The sequence below is a fragment of the Coloeus monedula genome (genome assembly GCF_965178545.1).
Source record: "Coloeus monedula genome assembly, chromosome: 31".
In the NCBI taxonomy this organism is placed as follows: domain Eukaryota; kingdom Metazoa; phylum Chordata; class Aves; order Passeriformes; family Corvidae; genus Coloeus; species Coloeus monedula.
This window is the reverse complement of record NC_138811.1, coordinates 895,186-921,515: the sequence shown is the minus strand read 5'-3', so window position 1 is coordinate 921,515 and position 26,330 is coordinate 895,186. Positions and strand designations below refer to the sequence as shown.

Here is a 26,330-nt window from a genome sequence, read left to right as displayed (position 1 = left end):
TCTCTTTCCCCCCTTTTTCCTCCCTTTTTTCCTCTTTTTTTCCCCCCTTTCCCCCACTTCTTTCTCCCCTTTCCCATTTCCCCTCCTTTTCTCCCTCTTTTTCCCTCTTTCCCTCCTTTTTGATGGATTCCCCACCCTCCCCGAGCCCTTTCCCACCACCAAACCTTGGGAATTTTCTCCAACCCCCTCAATCCCCCTCCCCCCATTCCCAGCCCTTCCTTTCCCCTCCCTTTCCCCTCCTTTCCCCTCCCTTTCCCCTCCCTTTCCCCCTCCTTTCCCCTCCTTTCCCCTCCCTTTCCCCTCCTTTCCCCTCCCTTTCCCCTCCCTTTCCCCTCCTTTTCCCTCCTTTTCCCTCCTTTTCCCTCCTTTCCCCTCCTTTTCCCTCCTTTTCCCTCCTTTCCCCTCCTTTCCCCTCCTTTCCCCTCCTTTCCCCTCCTTTCCCCTCCTTTCCCTCCCTTTCCCTCCTTTCCCTCCCTTTCCCCTCCCTTTCCCTCCTTTCCCCTCCTTTCCCCTCCCTTTCCCCTCCCTTTCCCCTCCCTTTCCCCTCCTTTCCCCTCCCTTTCCCCTCCTTTCCCCTCCCTTTCCCCTCCTTTCCCCTCCCTTTCCCTCCCTTTCCCCTCCCTTTCCCCTCCTTTTCCCTCCCTTTTCCTCCCTTTTCCCTCCTTTCCCCTCCTTTCCCGTCCTTTCCCCTCCTTTCCCCTCCCTTTCCCCTCCCTTTCCCCTCCCTTTCCCTCCTTTTCCCTCCTTTCCCCTCCTTTCCCCTCCTTTCCCCTCCCTTTCCCCTTCCTCTCCCTTTTCCCGGGAATTCCCCCCTCTGACGAGCGTCCAGCCCCCAATTCCAGCGGCTTTTCCTGAAGAATTCCCGCTTTCCCTCTCTCCTGCAGGTTCCTACACCGCGAGCGCCGCGAGCTGGCAAGGTGGGCACGGGCTGGGCACGGTGGGCACTGGGTGGGCACGGTGGGCACGGTGGGCACGGGCTGGGCACGGTGGGCACTGGGTGGGCACGGAGGGCACGGGGGCATCACGGGATCTGCGCCTTCTCCTCGGGCTTCTTCCCAAACTTCTCCCTCCTGCCTTTTCCCTGCCTTTTCCCCTCTTTCCCTGCCTTTTCCCACTTTCCTTACCTTTTCCCACTCTTTCCCTCCCTTTTTTCCCCTCTTTTTCCTCCCTTTTTTCCCTTTTGCTTGCTTTTTCCCACCCTTTCCCTGCATTTTTCCCTCTTTTCCTTGCCTTTTCCCCTCTTTTCCTTGCCTTTTCCCCTCTTTTCCCTCCCTTTTTCCCTCGTTTTCCCCCCTTTTTTACTTTTTCCTCCTTTTTTCTCCCCTTTTTCCTCCCTTTCTCCCTCTTTTCCTGTCTTTTCCTCCTTTTTTCTGCCTTTTTCCCTCTTTTCCCCTCCCTTTTTCCTTTTCCCTCTTTTTTCCCCTCTCTTTTTCCTTCTTTTCCCTCCCTTTTCCCCTCTTTTCCTGCCTTTTTCCCCTTTTCCCTGCCTTTTCCCTGCCTTTTTTCCCCTTTTCCCTGCCTTTTTCCCTCTTTTTCCTGCTTTTTCCCTCTTTCCCTGCCTTTTTTCCCACTTTTTCCTCCCTTTTTTCCCTTTTCCCTGCCTTTTTCCTCTTTTCCCTCCCTTTTTCCTTCTTTTCCCTGCCTTTTTCCTCTTTTCCCTCCCTTTTTCCTTATTTTCCCTGCCTTTTTCCCTCTTTTTCCCTGCCTTTTTTCCCTCCTTTTCCTCCTTTTTTTCCATCTTTTTCTTCCTTTTTTTCCCTCTTTTTCTTCCTTTTTTTCCCGTCTTTTTCTTCCTTTTTTTCCCTCTTTTTCTTCCTTTTTTTCCCTCTTTTTCCCCCCTTTTTTTCCTTTTTCCTCCCTTTTTCTCCCCTTTTTCCTCCCTTTTTTCCCTCTTTTTCCTCCTTTTTTCTCCCTTCTTCCCCCCATTTTTCCTTCTTTTCCCCTTTAATTTCCGACTTTTTCCTTGGTGTTTCCAGCTGGGATCCAGCCCCATCCCACCCTTTTCATAACAGAATTAACCCTTTCATTAACCCCTAATTAATCCATTAATCAATCAATTCACCCAGCTTACGAGGTCTAGGATTGTTCCAACCCCTGCAATTCCCTTTGGAATGATCCCGAGGCTTTTCCAGCTGGGATCCCGCCCCTCTAAGAACACAATTAACCCTTTAAATACCCCAAGAAACCCCTTCATTAACCCTTAATTAATTCACTAATCTCTTAATTAATGACTGATTAATCCATTAATTTCCATAAGATTCTTCTCCAACCCCTGCAATTCCCTTTGGAATGATCCCGAGGCTTTTCCAGCTGGGATCCCACCCCTCTAAGAACACAATTAACTCCTAAATACCCCCAGACCCCCCGTCATTAACCCCTAATTAATCCATTAATCTCTTAATTAATGACTGATTAATCTGTTAATTTCCACAAGATTCTTCTCCAACCCCCAAATTCCCTTTGGAATGATCCCGAGGCTTTTCCAGCTGGGATCCCACCCCTCTAAGAGCACAATTAACCCCTTAAATACCCCCAGACCCCCTTTCATTAACCCCTAATTAATCCATCAATCAATCAATTCACCCAGCTTACGAGGTCTAGGATTGTTCCAACCCCCAAATTCCCTTTGGAATGATCCCGGGGCTTTTCCAGCTGGGATCCCGCCCCTCTAAGAACACAATTAACCCCTTAAATACCCCCAGACCCCCCTTCATTAACCCCTAATTAATCCATTAATCAATCAATTCACCCAGCTTACGAGGTCTAGGATTGTTCCAACCCCCAAATTCCCTTTGGAATGATCCCGAGGCTTTTCCAGCTGGGATCCCGCCCCTCTAAGAACACAATTAACCCCTTAATACCCCAAGAAACCCCTTCATTAACCCCTAATTAATTCACTAATCTCTTAATTAATGACTGATTAATCCATTAATTTCCACAAGATTCTTCTCCAACCCCCAAATTCCCTTTGGAATGATCCCGAGGCTTTCCCAGCTGGGATCCCGCCCCTCTAAGAACACAATTAACCCCTTAATACCCCAAGACCCCCCTTCATTAACCCCTAATTAATCCATTAATCAATCAATTCACCCAGCTTACGAGGTCTAGGATTGTTCCAACCCCTGCAATTCCCTTTGGAATGATCCCGAGGCTTTTCCAGCTGGGATCCCGCCCCTCTAAGAACACAATTAACCCCTAAATACCCCCAGACCCCCCTTCATTAAGCCCTAACGAGCCAATTAACCCCTCACTGCCCGCAGGCTACGAAGGCTACGAGTACTACACCCCGCAGGGCTCGGCGCCGACGCCGCCGGGAGCCTCCTACGGCTACGGAGGGGCCACTTCCAGCGGCTCCTGGGCCACTGCCAAGGCTCCGGACCTGGGCCTGGCCTCCTCCGAGGGCTCCGGCGCCGCCTTCGGCGCGGAAAGCGCCGCGGCCAACGGCGACTCCATCATCGCCAAAATCAACCAGCGCCTCGACCTCCTGGCCAAGGAGGGCACGGCCGCGGGCGAGCGGCAGGAGCAGCAGGAGAGGTGGGAATTGGCTCCCCAAATCCACGGGATTCCCGGAATTCTGGAGGTTGGGGTCGGTTTGGGCCCCAAATTCCGGTGATTTTCCCGGGGATTCCAGTGGTTTCATCCCGAATTTTGGGGTTTTTCTGGGGAAATTCCCATTTTTGGGAATGGCAGAGGGGTTTAGGAATGGCCAAGGTCAAGCAGCGATGAGGGAGCAGCAGGACCAGCAGGAGAGGTGGGAATTGGGTCCCCAAATCCGTGGGATTCCTGGAATTCTGGAGGTTGGGGTTGGTTTTTGGATATTCTGGCCCAAAATTCTGGTGATTTTCCCAGGGATTCCAGTGGTTTCATCCCGAATTTTGGGGTTTTTCTGGGAAAATTCCTGGTTTTTGGGGGGATTTTGGGAATGGCAGAGAGGTTTAGGAATGGCCAAGGAGGGCACAGCAGTGGGGGAGCAGCAGGACCAGCAGGAGAGGTGGGAATTGGCTCCCCAAATCCACGGGATTCCCGGAATTCCGGAGGTTGGGGTCGGTTTGGGCCCCAAATTCCGGTGATTTTCCCGGGGATTCCAGTGGTTTCATCCCGAATTTTGGGGTTTTTCTGGGAAAATTCCCATTTCTGGGGGTTTTTGGGAATGGCAGAGGGGTTTAGGAATGGCCAAGGAGGGCACAGCAGTGGGGGAGCAGCAGGACCAGCAGGAGAGGTGGGAATTGGCTCCCCAAATCCACGGGATTCCCGGAATTCTGGAGGTTGGGGTCGGTTTGGGCCCCAAATTCCGGTGATTTTCCCAGGGATTCCAGTGGTTTCATCCCGAATTTTGGGGTTTTTCTGGGGAAATTCCCATTTCTGGGGGTTTTTGGGAATGGCAGAGAGGTTTAGGAATGGCCAAGGAGGGCACAGCAGTGGGGGAGCAGCAGGACCAGCAGGAGAGGTGGGAATTGGGTCCCCAAATCCACGGGATTCCCGGAATTCTGGAGGTTGGGGTCGGTTTGGGCCCCAAATTCTGGTGATTTTCCCGGGGATTCCAGTGGTTTCATCCCGAATTTTGGGGTTTTTCTGGGGAAATTCCCATTTCTGGGGGTTTTTGGGAATGGCAGAGAGGTTTAGGAATGGCCAAGGAGGGCACAGCAGTGGGGGAGCAGCAGGAGAGGTGGGAATTGGGTCCCCAAATCCACGGAATTCCTGGAATTCCGGAGATTGGGGTCGGTTTTTGGATATTCTGGCCCAAAATTCTGGTGATTTTCCCAGGGATTCCAGTGGTTTCATCCCGAATTTTGGGGTTTTTCTGGGGAAATTCCCATTTTTGGGGGGATTTTGGGAGTGGCAGAGGGGTTTAGGAATGGCCAAGGTCAAGCAGCGATGAGGGAGCAGCAGGACCAGCAGGAGAGGTGGGAATTGGGTCCCCAAATCCACGGAATTCCTGGAATTCTGGAGGTTGGGGTCAGTTTGGGCCCCAAATTCCAGTGATTTTCCCAGGGATTCCAGTGGTTTCATCCCGAATTTTGGGGTTTTTCTGGGGAAATTCCCATTTTTTGGGAATGGGAGAGAGGTTTAGGAATGGCCAAGGAGGGCACGGCCGCGGGCGAGCGGCAGGACCAGCAGGAGAGGTGGGTCCCCAAATCCACGGAATTCCCGGAATTCTGGAGGTTGGGGTCGGTTTGGGCCCCAAGTTCCGGTGATTTTCCCAGGGATTCCAGTGGTTTCATCCCGAATTTTGGGGTTTTTCTGGGGAAATTCCCATTTTTGGGAGTGGCAGAGGGGTTTAGGAATGGCCAAGGTCAAGCAGCGATGAGGGAGCAGCAGGACCAGCAGGAGAGGTGGGAATTGGGTCCCCAAATCCACGGAATTCCTGGAATTCCAGAGGTTGGGGTCGGTTTTTGGATATTCTGGCCCAAAATTCTGGTGATTTTCCCAGGGATTCCAGTGGTTTCATCCCGAATTTTGGGGTTTTTCTGGGAAAATTCCTGGTTTTTGGGGGGATTTTGGGAATGGCAGAGAGGTTTAGGAATGGCCAAGGAGGGCACAGCAGTGGGGGAGCGGCAGGACCAGCAGGAGAGGTGGGAATTGGGTCCCCAAATCCACGGGATTCCCGGAATTCTGGAGGTTGGGGTCGGTTTGGGCCCCAAATTCTGGTGATTTTCCCGGGGATTCCAGTGGTTTCATCCCGAATTTTGGGGTTTTTCTGGGGAAATTCCCATTTTTGGGGGTTTTTGGGAATGGCAGAGGGGTTTAGGAATGGCCAAGGTCAAGCAGCGATGAGGGAGCAGCAGGACCAGCAGGAGAGGTGGGAATTGGCTCCCCAAATCCACGGGATTCCCGGAATTCCGGAGGTTGGGGTCGGTTTTTGGATATTCTGGCCCAAAATTCTGGTGATTTTCCCAGGGATTCCAGTGGTTTCATCCCGAATTTTGGGGTTTTTCTGGGGAAATTCCCATTTTTGGGAATGGCAGAGGGGTTTAGGAATGGCCAAGGTCAAGCAGCGATGAGGGAGCGGCAGGACCAGCAGGAGAGGTGGGAATTGGGTCCCCAAATCCGCGGAATTCCTGGAATTCCGGAGCTTGGGCTCAGTTTTAGGCTGTTCTGGCCCCAAATTCTGGTGATTTTCCTGCGATTTAAAACCCCTTAAATCCCGTTTTTCCGGAGGTTTTTTGGGATCCAAGAAATGCTGAATACTCCGGATTTAAAACCCCTTTAATCCCCTTTTTTTAGAGGTTTTTTGGGATCCAAAAAATGCTGCAATCTCCCCATTTAAACCCCTTCAATCCCATCTTTCCCAAGCTTTTCCAGATCCAACCCCGTGGGATTCAATCCCATCTTTCCCAAGCTTTTCCAGATCCAACCCCGTGGGATTCAATCCCATTTCTCCCGAGATTTTTTTTGATCCAAATTTTCCGAATCCCTAAATTCCCATCCTTATCGTGGAAATTCCCACCCTTTTCCCTGAATTCCCATCTTTTCCCAGGAATTTCCAGCCTTTTCTGGGAATCCCGCAGGATTCAATCCCATTTTTCCCACAGGATTCAATCCCGTTTTTCCCAATGTTTTCCAGATCCAACCCCACAGGATCCAATCCCATTTCTCCCGAGCTTTTTGGGATCCAACCCCTCAGGATCCAATCCCATTCCTCCTGAGTTTTTTCCGGATCCAACCCCATGGGATTCAATCCCATTTCTCCCAAGCTTTTTGGGATCCAAACCCCTCAGGATCCACCCCCATTTCTCCCAATCTTTCCCGGATCCAACCTCTCAGGATCCAACGCCATTTCTTCCAATCTTTCCCGATCCAATCCCATTTCTCCCGAGCTTTTTGGGATCCAACCCCTCAGGATCCAATCCCGTTTTTCCCAATCTTTCCCGGATCCAATCCCATTTCTCCCAATCTTTCCCGATCCAACCCCTCAGGATCCAATCCCATTTCTCCCAATCTTTCCCGGATCTAATCCCATTTCTCCCGAGCTTTTCCGGATCCAATCCCTCAGGATCCAATCCCGTTTTTCCCAATCTTTCCCGGATCCAATCCCGTTTCTCCCAATCTTTCTCGGATCCAACCCCTCAGGATCCAATCCCATTTCTCCCAATCTTTCCCTGATCCAACCCCGTTTTTCCCAATCTTTCCCGGATCCAATCCCATTTCTTCCAATCTTTCCCGATCCAATCCCATTTCTCCCGAGCTTTTCCGGATCCAACCCCTCAGGATCCAATCCCGTTTTTCCCAATCTTTCCCGATCCAATCCCGTTTCTCCCAATCTTTCCCCGATCCAACCCCTCAGGATCCAATCCCATTTCTCCCAATCTTTCCCGGATCCAACCCCGTTTTTCCCAATCTTTCCCGGATCCAGTCCCATTTCTCCCAATCTTTTCCGGATCCAACCCCTCAGGATCCAATCCCATTTCTCCCAATCTTTCCCGATCCAACCCCTCAGGATCCAATCCCATTTCTCCCAGTCTTTCCCGGATCCAATCCCATTTCTCCTGAGCTTTTCCAGATCCAACCCCTCAGGATCCAATCCTGTTTTTCCCAATCTTTCCCGGATCCAACCCCTCAGGATCCAACCCCATTTTTCCCAATCTTTCCCGGATCCAACCCCATTTCTCCCAATCTTTCCCGATCCAACCCCTCAGGATCCAATCCCATTTCTCCCAATCTTTCCCGGATCCAATCCCATTTCTCCCAATCTTTCCCGGATCCAACCCCGTTTCTCCCGACCTTTTCCCGGATCCAACCCCTCAGGATCCAACCCCATTACTCCCAATCTTTCCCGGATCCAACCCCATTTCTCCCAATCTTTTCCGGATCCAACCCCTCAGGATCCAATCCCATTTCTCCCAATCTTTCCCGATCCAACCCCTCAGGATCCAATCCCATTTCTCCCAGTCTTTCCCGGATCCAATCCCATTTCTCCTGAGCTTTTCCAGATCCAACCCCTCAGGATCCAATCCTGTTTTTCCCAATCTTTCCCGGATCCAACCCCTCAGGATCCAACCCCATTTTTCCCAATCTTTCCCGGATCCAACCCCATTTCTCCCAATCTTTCCCGATCCAACCCCTCAGGATCCAATCCCATTTCTCCCAATCTTTCCCGGATCCAATCCCATTTCTCCCAATCTTTCCCGGATCCAACCCCGTTTCTCCCGACCTTTTCCCGGATCCAACCCCTCAGGATCCAACCCCATTACTCCCAATCTTTCCCGGATCCAACCCCATTTTTCCCAATCTTTCCCGGATCCGTTTCTCCCGACCTTTTCCCCGATCCAACCCCTCAGGATCCAACCCCATTACTCCCAATCTTTCCCGGATCCAACCCCTCAGGATCCAATCCCATTTCTCCCGAGCTTTTCCAGATCCAACCCCTCAGGATCCAACCCCATTTCTCCCAATCTTTCCCGGATCCAATCCCGTTTCTCCCAATCTTTCCCCGATCCAACCCCTCCGGATCCAACCCCATTTTTCCCAATCTTTCCCGGATCCAACCCCATTTCTCCCGAGCTTTTCCAGATCCAACCCCTCAGGATCCAACCCCATTTCTCCCAATCTTTCCCGGATCCAATCCCGTTTCTCCCAATCTTTCCCCGATCCAACCCCTCCGGATCCAACCCCATTTTTCCCAATCTTTCCCGGATCCAACCCCATTTCTCCCGAGCTTTTCCAGATCCAACCCCTCAGGATCCAATCCCGTTTCTCCCAATCTTTCCCGGATCCAACCCCGTTTTTCCCAATCTTTCCCGATCCAACCCCTCAGGATCCAACCCCGTTTCTCCCAATCTTTCCCAATCCAACCCCATTTTTCCCAATCTTTCCCGGATCCATTTCTCCCAATCTTTCCCCGATCCAACCCCTCAGCCTCCAGCCCCGTTTTTCCCGCCGCCATCCCGACTCCTCCTCCCTCTTTTCCAGCTCCTTCCGCTACGACTCCTTCGCCTCGTACGACTCGCGGCCCTCGCCGGCCTCCTCCCGGGATCCCTTCCGCGCCTCCTTTCCCTTCGGAGAGGCCTCGTCCGAGCGCGACGCCGCCTTCGGCAGCCGGGAGCGCGGCCGCGCCGCCTTCGGCATCCGCGGCAATCCCGGCAATCCCGGCAATCCCGGCAGCCCCCGGAGCCGCTCCCAGCCCCGCGGGCGCTTCCCGGGCCGCGGCCCCGAGCCCTTCCCGGGCGGCTCCCGCTGGAACGAGCTGCAATTCCCGGCGAGCCGCGGCGGGCAGGGATCCAGGGGCCTCCCGTCGCTCTTCTCGCAGGCGCTGGTGCCGGACTATCCCGCCGATTATCCCGATTATCCCGCCGATTATCCCGCCGATTATCCCGATTATCCCGGCGATTATCCCGCCGATTATCCGGGCGATTATCCGGGCGATTATCCCGCCGATTACGCCGGCGATTACGGAGATTATCCCGGCGATTTCGGGATGCTGGGAATGCCGGGAATGGCGGGAATGGGACGCTCGGGGCCCTACGGGATGGGCAGGAGGAGCAGGGACAGGATGGGAGCCCTGCCCTGGAGCGGCGGCCTGGGAATGGTGAGTGCGGAGCTTTTCCCACTTTTCTCCCCAATTTCCGGGGGGTTGGGATGGGGGGGGTCCTTAGGGAAGGGAGGGATCCCGAAATTCCGACTTCCGCTCTCAAAATGCCCGGATTTCCGGCCTTTAGTCCCAAATTTCCGGCCTTTAGTCCCAAATTCCCAGCCTTTAGTCCCGAATTTCCGGCCTTTAGTCCCGAATTTCTGGCCTTTATTCCCAAATTTCCGGCCTTTAGTCCCGAATTTCCGGCCTTTAGTCCCAAATTTCAGGCCTTTATTCCCGAATTTCTGGCCTTTAGTCCCAAATTTCCAGCCCTTATTCCCGAATTTCCGGCCTTTATTCCCAGATTTCCGGCCTTCACTCCCGAATTTCCAGCCCTTATTCCCGAATTTCTGGCCTTTATTCCCAGAACTCCCTGATCCCAGAACTCCCAGAACTCCCAGAATTCCCAATCCCAGAACTCCCAGAATTCCTCATTCCCAGAACTCCCTGATCTCAGAACTCCCAGAACTCCTGGAATTCCCAATCCCAGAACTCCCAGAACTCCCTGATCCCAGAATTCCCAGAACTGCCCGAACTCCTGGAATTCCCCGAACTCCCGGAATTCCCAGAATTCCCAGAACTCCCAGAGTTCCCAATCCCAGAACTCCCAGAAGTCCCAGAACTCCCTGATCCGAGAATTCCCAGAACTCCCAGAACTCCCTGAATTCCCGGAACTCCCCGAACTCCCGGAGTTCCCCGAACTCCCAGAACTCCCCGAACTCCCGGCACTCCCCGAATTCCCGGAATTCCCCGAACTCCCGGAGTTCCTGACCCGCCTTTCCCGGCAGCCGAAGCGGAGCCGCTCCTTCCGGCCGCGCTCCGGGGGCCGCTGGGAGCCGGAGGGGCCCCGCAAGCGGAAACGATCCCGGAGCGGCGACGGCGCCGATGCCAAAGCTCCCGACAGCGACGGCGACGCCGCCGACTCCGAGCGCGGTACCGGCAACTCCCGCCCTTTTCCCGGGATTTCCCTCCCTTTTCCTGGGATTTCCTGCCCTTTTCCCTGAATTCCCTCCCTTTTCCCTGAATTTCCCGCCATTTTCCCGGCAACTCCTGCCCTTTTCCCGGCAATTCCCACCCTTTTCCTGGCAATTCCCGCCCTTTTCCCGGCAATTCCCACCCTTTTCCCGGCAACTCCCGCCCTCTTCCCTGAATTCCCGCCCTTTTCCCTGAATTTCCCACCCTTTTCCCTGAATTTCCCGCCCTTTTCCCTGAATTCCCGCCCTTTTCCTGGGAATTCCCACCCTTTTCCCTGAATTTCCCGCCCTTTTCCCTGAATTTCCCGCCCTTTTCCCGGGATTTCCCTCCCTTTTCCTGGGATTTCCTGCCCTTTTCCTGGGATTTCCCACCCTTTTCCCGGGATTTCCCTCCCTTTTCCCTGAATTTCCCGCCCTTTTCCCTGAATTCCCGCCCTTTTCCCTGAATTTCCCGCCCTTTTCCCAGGATTTCCCACCCTTTTCCCTGAATTCTCACCCTTTTCCCGGCAATTCCCGCCCTTTTCCCAGGATTTCCCACCCTTTTCCTGCAAATTCCCACCCTTTTCCCTGAATTTCCCACCCTTTTCCCGGCAATTCCCACCCTTTTCCCTGAATTTCCCGCCCTTATCCCAGCATTTCCCGCCCTTTTCCCTGAATTCCCTCCCTTTTCCCTGAATTTCCCGCCCTTTTCCCGGGATTTCCCTCCCTTTTCCCTGAATTTCCCGCCCTTTTCCCGGGATTTCCCGCCCTTTTCCCGGGATTTCCCTCCCTTTTCCCTGAATTTCCCGCCCTTTTCCCTGAATTTCCCGCCCTTTTCCCTGAATTCCCGCCCTTTTCCCGGCAATTCCCGCCCTTTTCCTGGCAATTCCTGCCCTTTTCCCTGAATTTCCCACCCTTTTCCCTGAATTTCCCGCCCTTTTCCCTGAATTTCCCGCCCTTTTCCCGGCAACTCCCGCCCTCTTCACTGAATTTCCCGCCCTTTTCCTGGGATTTCCCGCCCTTTTCCTGGGAATTCCCACCCTTTTCCCTGAATTTCCCGCCCTTTTCCCTGAATTTCCCACCCTTTTCCCTGAATTTCCCGCCCTTTTCCCAGGATTTCCCACCCTTTTCCCTGAATTCTCACCCTTTTCCTGGGATTTCCCGCCCTTTTCCTGGGAATTCCCACCCTTTTCCTTGAATTCCCGCCCTTTTCCCTGAATTCCCACCCTTTTCCCAGGATTTCCCGCCCTTTTCCCTGAATTTCCCACCCTTATCCCAGCATTTCCCGCCCTTTTCCTGGCAATTCCCGCCCTTTTCCCTGAATTCCCGCCCTTTTCCCTGAATTCCCTCCCTTTTCCCTGAATTTCCCGCCCTTTTCCCGGGATTTCCCTCCCTTTTCCTGGGATTTCCTGCCCTTTTCCCTGAATTCCCGCCCTTTTCCCGGCAATTCCCGCCCTTTTCCCGGCAATTCCCACCGTTTTCCCGGCAATTCCCGCCCTTTTCCTGGGATTTCCCTCCCTTTTCCCTGAATTCCCGCCCTTTTCCCTGAATTTCCCACCCTTTTCCCTGAATTTCCCGCCCTTTTCCCTGAATTCCCGCCCTTTTCTCGGGATTTCCCGCCCTTTTCCCGGCAATTCCCGCCCTTTTCCCTGAATTTCCCGCCCTTTTCCCGGCAATTCCCGCCCTTTTCCCAGGATTTCCCGCCCTTTTCCTGGCAATTCCCGCCCTTTTCCCGGCAATTCCCGCCCTTTTCCCGGCAATTCCCACCCTTTTCCTGGGATTTCCCACCCTTTTCCCTGAATTCCCGCCCTTTTCCCGGCAATTCCCGCCCTTTTCCTGGGAATTCCCACCCTTTTCCCGGGATTTCCCGCCCTTTTCCCGGGATTTCCTGGGATTTCCCTCCCTTTTCCCTGAATTTCCCGCCCTTTTCCCTGAATTTCCCACCCTTTTCCCGGGATTTCCCACCCTTTTCCTGGGATTTCCCTCCCTTTTCCCAAGAATTCCCATCTTTTTCCCGGGATTTTCACTCCTTATCCCGGGAATTCCCATCCTTTTCCTGGGATTTCCCACTCTTTCCTTGGATTTCCCACCCCTTTTCCATGGATTTTCAAAGTTTTCCTGGGGATTTTCCTCCTTTTCCTGGGATTTTCACCCTTTTCCCTGGATTTCCCACCCCTTTTCCTGGATTTTCCCCCCCTTTTCCCTGGATTTTTCCCCCTTTTCCCTGGATTTCCCACCCCTTTTCCTGGATTTTCCCCCCCTTTTCCCTGGATTTTTCCCCCTTTTCCCTGGATTTTCCCCCCTTTTCCCTGGATTCCCACCCTTTTTCCCTGGATTTTCCCCCGCTTTCCCCCCTTTTCCTTGGCATTTTCCCGCCGTTTTTCCCAATTCCCGCTGCTTTTCCCGCTGAATTTTCCTCCTTTTCCCGCAGGAGACGAAGGCGAAGGAGAGGAAAAATCCTTGGACGAGGCCGACAGAGGTGTAAGCATTCCATGGATTCCCCAAAATCCGGGAATTTCGCGGCCCCACGGCAGCTCCCGAGGAATTCGAGGCCTTGGAATATCCCGAACCATCCCCAAAATCCCAAATTGGATGGAATTTTCCCCCCCTTTGGAATTCCTGGGGGGATTTCCCTGCCTGGAGCATCCCAAAAAACCCCTCTGGGAATGGGAAAATTCGGGAATCGGGGCCTGGATGTGGCTCCTGGAGGGGCTGGATCCCGGTTTGGGGGAGGATGGGAAATTTGGGAATTCTGGGGGAGTTTTTTGGGGAATATCCATGGAAATGAAAGGGAAAATTCCCCAAATTCCTCTTTTCCCCCAGGAAATTCCCGGGAAATCGGGCACCGACGGCTCCTTTTCCTTCTCTTTTCCAGGAGATCCCGGATTCCCTTCTCCAGCAGAATTCCCGGGATTTCGGGCTCTTCTCCTTCTTTTTTTGGGCTTTTCCCGAGGAGTTTTGAGGAGTTTTGAGGGGTTTTGGAAGGAATTTTGGGGCTTTTCCAAGGAATTCCCAAGGAATTCTTTGGGGATGGATCCCGGAGGATCCCAGGGAAGCGGAACCCGCCGGGATTTGGGGCTTGGCTTTGGGAGAAGGGGCGGGAATGGGGGGAAAAGAGGGAAAAATGGGGAAAAAATGGGGAAAAACCTGGGAAAAGGGGGGGAAAAGAGGGAAAAATGGGAAAAAACCTGGGGAAAATGGGGAGAAAATGGGAAAAAACAGGGAAAAGTGGGGGAAAAATGGGGAAAAACCAGGGGAAAATGGGGGAAAAACGGGGGGGAAATGGGGAAAAATGGGAAAAACCTGGGGAAAATGGGGGAAAAAGAGGGAAAAACAGGAAAAACCAGAGGGAAATGGGGGAAACCAGGGAAAAATGGGAAAAACCTGGGAAAAATGGGGGGAAAAGAGAAAAGCAGGAAAAAACTGGGAAAAATGGGGGGGAAATGGGAAAAACGGGGGAAAACTAGGGGAAAAACAGGGAAAAGTGGGGGGAAATGGGGAAAACCTGGGAAAAACGGGGAAAAACAGGAAAAAATAGGGAAATATTGGGGAAAAACCAGGAAAAATGGGGGGGAAATGGGGAAAAAGCAGGGGAAAATGGGGAAAACAGGGAAAAACCTGGGAAAAAAGGGAGAAAATTGGGGGGAAATGGGGGAAAACCAGGGAAAAATAGGGAAAAAACGGGAGAATGTCAGGAAAAATGGAAAAACCAGGGAAATGCAGGGGAAAGGAAGGGAAAAAATGGGGGAAAGAAGAGGAAAAATGGGAAAAGCGGGAGAAAAACCAGGAAAAATTGGGGAAAAGTTTGGAGAAATGGGGAAAAAGGGGAAGAATGGGTGGGAAACCAGGAGAATTTTGGGAAAGATGTTGGGAAAAAGAGGGAGAAAATGGGGAAAAACCTGGGGAAAATGGGGGGAGATGGGAGGAGAACAGAAAAATGGGGAAGAGTGGGAAAAAGAGGGGGAAAAAGGGGAAAAAAAAGGGGAAAAAGGGGAAAAAGGCAAAACTGGGGGAAAAAGAAGGGAAAATGTTGGAAAAATGGAGGGAAATCGTGGAAAATCAGCAGGAAACTGGGAGGATATATGGGAAAATGGGAAATACAGGGAAAAAGGGAGATAAACCAGGGAAAAATGGGGAAAAAGGGGAATAAACCAGGGAAAAATGGGGAGAAAAGGGGAATAAACCAGGGAAAAATGGGGAAAAAAGAGGAATAAACCAGGGAAAAATGGGGAAAAAAGGGGAATAAACCAGGGAAAAATGGGGAAAAAAAGAGGGAATAAACCAGGGAAAAATGGAGGAAAAAGGGGAAATAAACCAGGGAAAAATGGGAAAAATGGGAAAAAAAGAGGAATAAACCAGGGAAAAATGGGGAGAAAAGGGGAAATAAACCAGGGAAAAATGGGGAAAAAAAGAGGGAATAAACCAGGGAAAAATGGGGAAAAATGGGGAATAAACCAGGGAAAAACAGGGAGAAAAGGGGAATAAACCAGGGAAAAACAGGGAGAAAAGGGGAATAAACCAGGGAAAAATGGGGAGAAAAGGGGAATAAACCAGGGAAAAATGGGGAAAAATGGGGAATAAACCAGGGAAAAACAGGGAGAAAAGGGGAATAAACCAGGGAAAAACGGGGAGAAAAAAGGGAAGAAACGGGAAAATCGGGGAAAAAAGCGGGAAAAGCGAGCAAATTTGGGGAAAAAGAGAGGAAAAGGGGGAATGCCGGGATGTGGGAACGCTGGGAAGGCTTTTTTGGGATGGGAATTCCCGGCTCTGCCCTCAGGCTCCGAGGATGAGGACGAGGAGGTGAAGAAAAAGCGGGAAAAGCAGCGGAGGAGGGACCGGCTGCGGGACCGGGCCATGGACAGGTGGGGCCGGGAATTGCCGGAATTCCGGGGAAATCTGGGAATTGGGGGCGTTCCCGGGGCGAATCGGGGCCGGATTTGGGATTTTCCTGCGGTTGGGGAGGGTCCAGGGTGAGAATTCCAGGATTTTCCTGTTTTTCTGGGGTTTGGGAGCAGAATTCCCAGGGATTTTGGGATTTTCCTGGGGGTTGGGAGGAGAATTCCCGGATTTTCCCGTTTTCCTGGGGTTTGGGAGGAGAATTCCGAGAGATTTTCCTGTTTTTCTGGGGTTTGGGAGCAGAATTCCCAGGGATTCTGGGGTTTTCCTGGGGGTTGGGAGGAGAATTCCCAGATTTTCCCGTTTTTCTGGGGTTTGGGAGCAGAATTCCGAGAGATTTTCCCGTTTTCCTGACGTTTGGGAGGAGAATTCCCAGGGATTTTGGGGTTTTCCTGGGGGTTGGGAGGAGAATTCCCAGATTTTCCCGTTTTTCTGGGGTTTGGGAGCAGAATTCCGAGAGATTTTCCCGTTTTCCTGGGGTTTGGGAGCAGAATTCCCAGGGATTTTGGGGTTTTCCTGGGGGTTGGGAGGAGAATTCCCAGATTTTCCCGTTTTTCTGGGGTTTGGGAGCAGAATTCCGAGAGATTTTCCCGTTTTCCTGGGGTTTGGGAGCAGAATTCCCAGGGATTTTGGGGTTTTCCTGGGGGTTGGGAGCAGAATTCCCAGGGAGGAGAATTCCCAGAGATTTCGGGATTTTCCTGGGGTTCGGGATGAGAATTCTGAGGGATTCCGGGATTTTCTTGGCTTTTGGGATGAGAATTGCCAAGGATTTCAGGATTCTCCTGGTTTTTGGGACCAAAATTCCCAAGGATTTCAGGATTTTCCCGTTTTCCTGAGGTTTGGGAGGAGAATTCCCAGGGATTCCAGGATTTTCCCAGTTTTTAGCTGTTAGGGATGAGAATCCCGAAGGATTCCGGGATTTTCCTGGCTTTTGGGACGAGAATTCCAAAGGATTTTGGGATTTTCCTGTTTTCCTGGGGTTTAGGAGGAGAATTCCAGGATTTTCCTGTTTTCCTGAGGTTTGGGATGAGGATTCCCAAGGATTCCGGGATTTTCCTGGCGTTTGGGACAAGAATTCCCAGGGATTCTGGGATTTTCCTGTTTTCCTGGGGTTTAGCAGGAGAATTCCAGGATTTTCCTGTTTTCCTGAGGTTTGGGAGGAGAATTCCCAAGGATTCTGGGGTTTTCCTGGCTTTTGGGATGAGAATTCTCAGGGATTCTGGGATTTTCCTGGCTTTTGAGACAAGAATTCCCAAGGATTTCGGGATTTTCCCGTTTTCCTGACGTTTAGGAGGAGAATTCCCAAGGATTCTGGGATTTTCCTGGGGTTTGGGACAAGAATTCCCAAGGATTTCGGGATTTTCCCGTTTTCCTGACGTTTAGGAGGACAATTCCCAGGGATTTTCCCGTTTTCCTGGCTTTTGGGGTGAGAATTCCCAGGGATTTCCGAATTTTCCTATTTTCCTGGGGTTCAGGACAAGAATTCTGAGGAATTCCAGGCTTTTCCTGGCTTCTGGGATGAGGATTCCCAAGGATTCCAGGATTTTCCTGGCTTTTGGGACGAGAATTCTCAGGGATTTTGGGATTTTCCTGGTTTTTGAGATGAGAATTCCCAAGGATTCCGGGATTTTCCTGGCTTTTGGGACGAGAATTCCCAAGGATTCTGGGGTTTTCCTGGTTTTTGAGATGAGAATTGCCAAGGATTCCGGGATTTTCCTGGCTTTTGGGACGAGAATTCCCAAGGATTCTGGGGTTTTCCTGGTTTTTGGGACGAGAATTCCCAAGGATTCCGGGATTTTCCTGGCTTTTGGGACGAGAATTGTCAGGGATTTTGGGATTTTCCTGGCTTTTGGAACGAGAATTCCCAAGGATTCCGGGATTCTCCTTCTTCTCCAGGCAGGAATTCTGATGGATTTCAGCCTTTCCTCATTTTTTGGGATGAAAACCCCCCCAGATTTGGGAATTTCCCCACTTTTTGGGACTCCCCAGGCCGAGAATTCCGACACCTTTGGGAATTCCCCCTCTCGTGGCGGGGGGAGGATGAGAATTCCCGGGGATTTCCGGGCGTTTTGCCGATTTTCGGCGCTGAGATTTTGGCGGAATTCCGCCCTTTAGCCGGGAATTCCCCGTTTTTCCAGGATCCAGTTCGCCTGCTCCGTGTGCAAATTCCGCAGCTTCGAGGAGGACGAGATCCAGCGGCACCTGCAGAGCAAATTCCACCGCGAGACGCTGCGCTACATCGGCACCAAGCTGCCCGACAAAACCGTGCAGTTCCTGCAGGTGGGCAGCCGGAATTCCTGCCGGGAATGCACAGAGGGAATTTGGGGCATTTATTGGGAATTTTTTGGGAATTTTTGGGATTTTTTTTGGATTTTTTTTGGATTTTTTTTGGAATTTTTGGGATTTTTGGGGGATTTTTTGGGGATTTTTTGGGATTTTTTGGAGATTTTTTTTGGAATTTTTTGGGGATTTTTTGGGGATTTCTTTTTGATTTTTTGGGAATTTTTGGGATTTTTTTTTTTATTTTTTTGGTGATTTTTTTGGGATTTTTTGGGATTTTTTTTGGATTTTTAGGGATTTTTTGGTAATTTTTTAGGGATTTTTTAGGGATTTTTTTCAGGGATTTTTTTTTTCATTTTTTGGGGATTTTTTTTTCATTTTTTGGGGATTTTTTGGGGATTTTTTTAGGAATTTTTTAGGGATTTTTTGGGGATTTTTTGGGGATTTCTTTTTGATTTTTTGGGAATTTTTGGGATTTTTTTTGGATTTTTTGGGGATTTTTGGGGATTTTTTGCGGATTTTTTGGGGATTTTTTTTGGAATTTTTTAGGGATTTTTTGGGGATTTTTTTTGGATTTTTTGGGGATTTTTTTTGGAATTTTTGGGATTTTTTGGGGATTTTTTGGGGATTTTTTAGGGATTTTTTTTTGATTTTTTGGGAATTTTTGGGATTTTTTTTGGATTTTTTGGGGATTTTTTGGGGATTTTTTTTGGATTTTTTGGGATTTTTTTGGATTTTTTTTGGATTTTTAGAGATTTTTTGGAATTTTTGAGGGATTTTTTGGGGTTGATTTGGGATTTTCCAGGCACCGAGCTGCCCGACAAAACCGTGCAGTTCCTGCAGGTGGGCAGCCGGAATTCCTGCCGGGAATGCACAGAGGGAATTTTGGGGATTTATTGGGAATTTTTTGGGAATTTTTGGGATTTTTTTTTTGATTTTTTGGGGATTTTTTTTTGATTTTTTGGGGATTTTTTTTGGAATTTTTTAGGGATTTTTGGGGGATTTTTTAGGGATTTTTTTTTTTATTTTTGGGGAATTTTTGGGATTTTTTTTGGGATTTTTTGGGGATTTCTTTTTGATTTTTTGGGAATTTTTGGGATTTTTTTTTTTGATTTTTTGGGGATTTTTTTGGGATTTTTTTGGGATTTTTTGGAGTTTTTTGGGGATTTTTAGGGATTTTTTGGTAATTTTTTAGGGATTTTTTAGGGATTTTTTTCAGGGATTTTTTTGGGATTTTTTGGGATTTTTTGGGATTTTTTTTTGATTTTTTGGGGATTTTTTGGGGATTTTTTGGGATTTTTTGGGAATTTTTTAGGGATTTTTGGGGGATTTTTTAGGGATTTTTTTTTTTATTTTTTGGGAATTTTTGGGATTTTTTTTGGGATTTTTTGGGATTTTTTTTGGATTTTTTGGGGATTTTTTTGGGATTTTTTGGGGATTTTTTTGGGATTTTTTGGAGTTTTTTGGGGATTTTTAGGGATTTTTTGGTAATTTTTTAGGGATTTTTTAGGGATTTTTTTCAGGGATTTTTTTTGGATTTTTTGGGGATTTTTTTTTCATTTTTTGGGGATTTTTTGGGATTTTTTTGGGGATTTTTGAGGGATTTTTTGGGGTTGATTTGGGATTTTCCAGGCACCGAGCTGCCCGACAAAACCGTGCAGTTCCTGCAGGTGGGCAGCCGGAATTCCTGCCGGGAATGCACAGAGGGAATTTTGGGGATTTATTGGGAATTTTTTGGGAATTTTTGGGATTTTTTTTGGATTTTTTTGGGATTTTTTTTGGATTTTTTGGGATTTTTTTTTGATTTTTTGGGGATTTTTTTTGGATTTTTTGGGGGATTTTTTTGGGATTTTTTAGGGATTTTTTGGGGATTTCTTTTTGATTTTTTGGGAATTTTTGGGATTTTTTTTTTGATTTTTTTAGGGATTTTTTTGGGATTTTTTTGGGATTTTTTGGAGTTTTTTGGGGATTTTTAGGGTTTTTTTGGTAATTTTTTAGGGATTTTTTAGGGATTTTTTTCAGGGATTTTTTTTGGATTTTTTGGGATTTTTTGAGGATTTTTTGGGGATTTTTTTTGGAATTTTTTAGGGATTTTTTTGGGATTTCTTTTTGATTTTTTGGGAATTTTTGGGATTTTTTTTTTTATTTTTGGGGGATTTTTTGGGGATTTTTTGGGATTTTTTGGGGATTTCTTTTTGATTTTTTGGTAATTTTTTAGGGATTTTTTAGGGATTTTTTTCAGGGATTTTTTTTGGATTTTTTGGGATTTTTTGGGGATTTTTTTTGGAATTTTTTAGGGATTTTTTGGGGATTTTTTGGGGATTTCCTTTTGATTTTTTGGGAATTTTCAGGATTTTTTTTTTTGGGGGGGGGGATTTTTTTGGGATTTTTTGGGATTTTTGGGGATTTTTAGGGATTTTTTGGTAATTTTTTAGGGATTTTTTTCAGGGATTTTTTTTTTATTTTTTGGGGATTTTTTTTTCATTTTTTGGGGATTTTTTGGGGATTTTTTGGGATTTTTTGGGGATGTTTTTTGGATTTTTTTGGGGATTTTTAGGGATTTTTTGGTAATTTTTTAGGGATTTTTTAGGGATTTTTTTCAGGGATTTTTTTTGGATTTTTTGGGGATTTTTTTTTCATTTTTGGGGATTTTTTGGGATTTTTTTGGAATTTTTGAGGGATTTTTTGGGGTTGATTTGGGATTTTCCAGGCACCGAGCTGCCCGACAAAACCGTGCAGTTCCTGCAGGTGGGCAGCCGGAATTCCTGCCGGGAATGCCCGGGGCACAGAGGGAATTTTGGGGGATTTTTGGGAATTTTTGGGGGGTTTTTTTTGGAATTTTTCAGATACATAGTTGGGATTTTTTGGGGATTTTGGAGGAAGTTTTCAGGATTTTTTGGGAATTTTTTTTGGATTTTTCAGGAATTTCTTTTGATTTTTTTTTTTTTATTTTTCAGGGATTTGGGATTTTGGGTCAGAATTCCCAGAATTTGGGGGGTTTTGGGGCCAAAATTTCCCGGATTTGGGGTTTTTGAGGCCGGAATTCCCAGGATTTTTTGGGGTTTTGGGTTGGAATTCCCAGAATTTGGGGGTTTTGGTGCCCGAATTCCCAGGATTTGGGGTTTTGGGGCCGGAATTCCCAGGATTTGGGGTTTTGGGGCTGGAATTTCCAGGATTTGGGGTTTTTGAGGCCGGAATTCCCAGGATTTGGGGGGTTTTGGGTCAGAATTCCCTGAATTTGGGGTTTTGGGTCAGAATTCCCAGAATTTGGGGTTCTTTGGGTTAGAATTCCCTGGATTTGGTTTTTTTGGGGCCGGAATTCCCAGGATTAGGGGTTCTTTGGGTCAGAATTCCCAAGATTTGGGGGTTTTGTGGTTGTAATTCCCTGAATTTGGGGGTTTTGGTGCCGGAATTCCCGGGATTTGGGGGTTATCGGTTCAGAATTCCCGGGATTTGGGGGTTTTGGGGCCAAAATTTCCCAGATTTGGGGGTTTTTGGGTTGGAATTCCCAGGATTTGGGGGTTATCGGTTCAGAATTCCCGGGATTTGGGGTTTTTGGTGTCAGAATTCCCAGAATTTGGGGGGTTTTGGGGCCAAAATTTTCCGGATTTGGGGTTTTTGGTGCCGGAATTCCCAGAATTTGGGGGTTTTTGGGTTGGAATTCCCAGAATTTGGGGGTTATCGTGTTCAGAATTCCCAGAATTTGGGGTTTTTGGGTGTCAGAATTCCCAGAATTTGGGGGTTTTTGGGTTGGAATTCCCAGGATTTGGGGGTTATCGGGTCAGAATTCCCAGAATTTGGGGGTTTTTGGGTTGGAATTCCCGAGATTTGGGGGTTATCGGTTCAGAATTCCCGGGATTTGGGGTTTTTGGGTTCAGAATTCCCAGGATTCGGGGGTTTGGGGCCGGAATTCCCGGGAATTCCGTGCTTTTGCAGGAATACATCGTGAACAGGAACAGGAAGATCGAGAAGCGGCGCCAGGAGCTGACGGAGAAGGAGGGGAGCAAACAGCGGCCGGATCCCTTCAAGGGTGAGCAATTCCCGGGAATCTCCGGGAATTCCCGGGAATCTTGGGGAATTTTCCCGAGCTCTGGCATTTGGGGATTTTTTTAGGCTCGGTTTGGGATTTTTCCAGGGTTTTTTTGGGAATTTTCAGCGTTTATTTGAGATTTTTCATGGTTTTATTTGGGAATTCTCAGGGTTTGTGGTTTGGAATTTTTCCAGGTTTTATTTGGGAATTCTCAGGGTTTGTGTTTTGGAATTTTTCCAGGTTTTATTTGGGAATTTTCCGGCTCTATTCAGGGATTTTTCCAGGTTTTATTTGGGAATTCTCAGGGTTTGTGGTTTGGGATTTTTTTCAGGTTTTACTGGGAATTTTTTCCTGGGTTTGTTTGGAATTTTTCCAGGTTTTATTTGGGAGTTTTCCTGGCTTGATCTGGGAATTTTCAGGTTTTATTTGGAATTTTTCCCAATTTTATTTGGGATTTTTCCCGAGCTCTGGCATTTGGGGATTTTTTTAGGCTCGGTTTGGGATTTTTCCAGGGTTTTTTTGGGAATTTTCAGCGTTTATTTGAGATTTTTCCAGGTTTTATTTGGGAATTCTCAGGGTTTGTATTTTGGGACTTTTCCAGATTTTATTTGGGAATTTCTCTAGGTTTTATTGGGAGTTTTTCCAGGTTTTATTTGGGAATTCTCAGGGTTTGTATTTTGGAATTTTTTTCAGGTTTTGTTGGGAGTTTTTTCCTGGGTGTGTTTGGAATTTTTCCAGGTTTTATTGAGGAATTTTCCTGGCTTGATTTGGGAATTTTTCCCGGTTTTGTTTGGGAATTTTCAGGTTTTATTCAGGAATTTTTCCAGGTTTTATTTGGGAATTTTCAAGCTTTGTATTTTGGGATTTTCCCAGCTTTTGTTGGGAATTTTTCCTGATTTTATTTGGGATTTTTCCTGGTTTTATTTAAGATTTTTTTCCCCGGTTTTATTTAGGAATTTTTAGGCTTTATTGAAGAATTTTTCATGGTTTTATTTGAGATTCTTTCAGGTTTTATTTAAGGATGTTTTTCCCGGTTTTATTTGGGAATTTTCCTGGCTTGATTTGGGAATTTTCCCTGGTTTCATTCAGGAATTTTTTCCCGGTTTTATTTGGGATTTTCCCAGGTTTTATTTGGAATTTTCTTGGGTTTTATTTGGGATTTTTCCCAGTTTTATTTAGGAATTTTTCCAGGTTTTATTCGGGATTTTCCCAACTTTTTGGGGGGATTTTTCTCCAGCCTCGATTTGGAATTTTTGGGTTGAATTTTTGGCATTTTCCAGGCCCAAATATTGGGGATTTCCTTGGGAAAAGCGGGAATGTGGCTCTGGGACAGCCCCGATCCTCGTTTTGGGGTGAAATCTGCGGGATTTGGTCCTTTTGGGAAGGAATTTTGGGCTGGGAGCGGCTCCAATCGGGCCTTTCCTGATCCAAATCCCTGGAATTTTTGGGAATTTTCGGGAATTCCGGGCTTGGGGCTGGGCCAGGAGCGTTTCCTGCAGGGACTTGAGGCAGCTCCTCAGTTTTGGGGTGAAATCTGTGGGATTTGGTCCCTTTGGGAAGGAATTTTGGGCTGGGAGCGGCTCCGGTTGGGCCTTTCCCGACCCAAATCCCTGGAATTTTTGGGAATTTTTGGGAATTCTTGGATCAGGGATCGGCCAGGAGCACTTTTTCCAGCGGATCGAGGCCGCTGCTCCTTTTTGGGGTGAAACCCGCGGGATTTGGTCCCTTTGGGAGGGAATTTTGGGCTGGGAGTGGCTCCAGTTGGGCCTTTCCCGACCCAAATCCCTGGAATTTTTGGGAATTTTTGGGAATTCCGGGCGCAGGGATCGGCCAGGAGCACTTTTTCCAGCGGATCGAGGCCGCTCCTCAGTTTTGGGGTGAAACCCGCGGGATTTGGTCCCTTTGGGAGGGAATTTTGGGCTGGGAGTGGCTCCAGTTGGGCCTTTCCTGACCCAAATCCCTGGAATTTTTGGGAATTTTTCGGGAATTCCGGGCTTGGGGCTGGGCCAGGAGCGTTTCCTGCAGGGACTCGAGGCAGCTCCTCAGTTTTGGGGTGAAATCTGCGGGATTTGGTCCCTTGGAGTGGGAATTTTGGGCTGGGAGCGGCTCCAGTTGGGCCTTTCCTGACCCAAATCCCTGGAATTTTTGGGAATTTTTCGGGAATTCCGGGCTTGGGGCTGGGCCAGGAGCGTTTCCTGCAGGGACTCGAGGCAGCTCCTCAGTTTTGGGGTGAAATCTGTGGGATTTGGTCCCTTTGGGAGGGAATTTTGGGCTGGGAGCGGCTCCAGTTGGGCCTTTCTTGACCCAAATCCATGGAATTTTTGGGAATTTTTTGGGAATTCTGGGCTTGGGGCTGGGCCAGGAGCGTTTGCTGCAGGGACTTGAGGCAGCTCCTCAGTTTTGGGGTGAAATCTGTGGGATTTGGTCCCTTTGGGAGGGAATTTTGGGCTGGGAGCGGCTCTGGTTGGGCCTTTCCTGACCCAAATCCCTGGAATTTTTGGGAATTTTTGGGAATTCTTGGATCAGGGATCGGCCAGGAGCACTTTTTCCAGCGGATCGAGGCCGCGCACTGCCTGGCCTGTGACATGCTGATCCCGGCACAGGCGGCGCTGCTGCAGCGGCACCTCCGCTCCGCCGAGCACGGCCGCAACCGGCGGGTGAGCAACTGGGAGAACTGGGAGTACTGGGAATGGCTGGGAGGGCTGGGAATGGCTGGGAATGGCTGGGAATGGCAGGGCTGTAACCGGCGGGTGAGCAACTGGGAGAACTGGGAATACTGGGAGGGCTGGGAATGGCTGGGAATGGCACGGCTGCAACCGCAGGGTGAGGAACTGGGAGAACTGGGAATACTGGGAGGGCTGGGAATGGCTGGGAATGGCACGGCTGCAACCGCAGGGTGAGGAACTGGGAGAACTGGGAGAACTGGGAATGGCTGGGAGGGCTGGGAATGGCTGGGAATGGCACGGCCGCAACTGGCGGGTGAGCAACTGGGAGAACTGGGAATACTGGGAATGGCTGGGAGGGCTGGGAATGGCTGGGAATGGCACGGCCGCAACCGGCGGGTGAGCAACTGGGAGAACTGGGAATACTGGGAGCGCTGGGAGGGCTGGGAATGGCTGGGAATGGCACGGCTGCAACCGGCGGGTGAGGAACTGGGAGAACTGGGAATACTGGGAATGGCTGGGAATGGCACGGCTGCAACCGGCGGGTGAGCAACTGGGAGAACTGGGAATGCTGGGAATACTGGGAGGGCTGGGAATGGCTGGGAATGTGGGAATGGCACGGCTGTAACCGGCGGGTGAGCAACTGGGAGAACTGGGAGAACTGGGAATACTGGGAGGGCTGGGAATGGCTGGGAATGGCACGGCTGCAACCGCAGGGTGAGGAACTGGGAGAACTGGGAGTACTGGGAATGGCTGGGAGGGCTGGGAATGGCTGGGAATGGCACGGCTGCAACCGGCGGGTGAGGAACTGGGAGAACTGGGAATGGCTGGGAATACTGGGAGGGCTGGGAATGGCTGGGAATGTGGGAATGGCACGGCCGCAACCGGCGGGTGAGCAACTGGGAGAACTGGGAGAACTGGGAATGGCTGGGAGGGCTGGGAATGGTACGACCGCAACCAGCGGGTGAGGAACTGGGAGAACTGGGAGTACTGGGAATGGCTGGGAGGGCTGGGAATGGCTGGGAATGGCACGGCTGCAACCGGCGGGTGAGCAACTGGGAGAACTGGGAATGGCTGGGAATACTGGGAGGGCTGGGAATGGCTGGGAATGTGGGAATGGCACGGCCATAACCGGCGGGTGAGCAACTGGGAGAACTGGGAGAACTGGGAATGGCTGGAAGGGCTGGGAGGGCTGGGAATGGTACGGCTGCAACCGGCGGGTGAGGAACTGGGAGAACTGGGAATGGCTGGGAGGGCTGGGAATGGCTGGGAATGGCTGGGAATGGCACGGCTGCAACCACAGGGTGAACAACTGGGAGAACTGGGAGTACTGGGAATGGCTGGGAGGGCTGGGAATGGTACGACCGCAACCAGCGGGTGAGGAACTGGGAGAACTGGGAATGGCTGGGAATATTGGGAGGGCTGGGAATGGCTGGGAATGTGGGAATGGCACTGCCGCAACCGGCGGGTGAGCAACTGGGAGAACTGGGAATACTGGGAATGGCTGGGAATGGCACGGCCGCAACCGCCGGGTGAGCAACTGGGAGAACTGGGAATGCTGGGAATACTGGGAGGGCTGGGAATGTGGGAATGGCACGGCCGCAACCGGCGGGTGAGCAACTGGGAGAACTGGGAGTACTGGGAATACTGGGAGGGCTGGGAATGGCTGGGAATGTGGGAATGCCACGGCTGTAACCGGCGGGTGAGCAACTGGGAGTACTGGGAATACTGGGAGGGCTGGGAATGGCTGGGAATGTGGGAATGGCACTGCCGCAACCGGCGGGTGAGCAACTGGGAGAACTGGGAATACTGGGAATACTGGGAGGGCTGGGAATGGCTGGGAATGGCTGGGAATGGCACGGCCGCAACCGGCGGGTGAGCAACTGGGAGAACTGGGAGTACTGGGAATGGCTGGGAGGGCTGGGAATGGCTGGGAATGT

The 26,330-nt window shown here is 49.8% G+C and overlaps 1 protein-coding gene across 1 annotated transcript in view; it reads left to right on the top strand.

The window, feature by feature from the left end:
* Window positions 1-26,330, top strand: part of AKAP8 (A-kinase anchoring protein 8) — a 43,474-nt gene that overhangs the window by 5,653 nt on the left and 11,491 nt on the right. Inside the window, exons 3-11 of the mRNA XM_082299408.1 lie at window positions 885-917; window positions 3,261-3,534; window positions 8,911-9,526; window positions 10,357-10,501; window positions 12,953-13,000; window positions 15,299-15,383; window positions 17,556-17,697; window positions 21,634-21,727; window positions 24,254-24,384. Of these exons, the coding sequence (XP_082155534.1) occupies window positions 885-917; window positions 3,261-3,534; window positions 8,911-9,526; window positions 10,357-10,501; window positions 12,953-13,000; window positions 15,299-15,383; window positions 17,556-17,697; window positions 21,634-21,727; window positions 24,254-24,384 (1,568 nt within the window). The remainder of the gene's footprint in view (window positions 1-884; window positions 918-3,260; window positions 3,535-8,910; window positions 9,527-10,356; window positions 10,502-12,952; window positions 13,001-15,298; window positions 15,384-17,555; window positions 17,698-21,633; window positions 21,728-24,253; window positions 24,385-26,330) is intronic.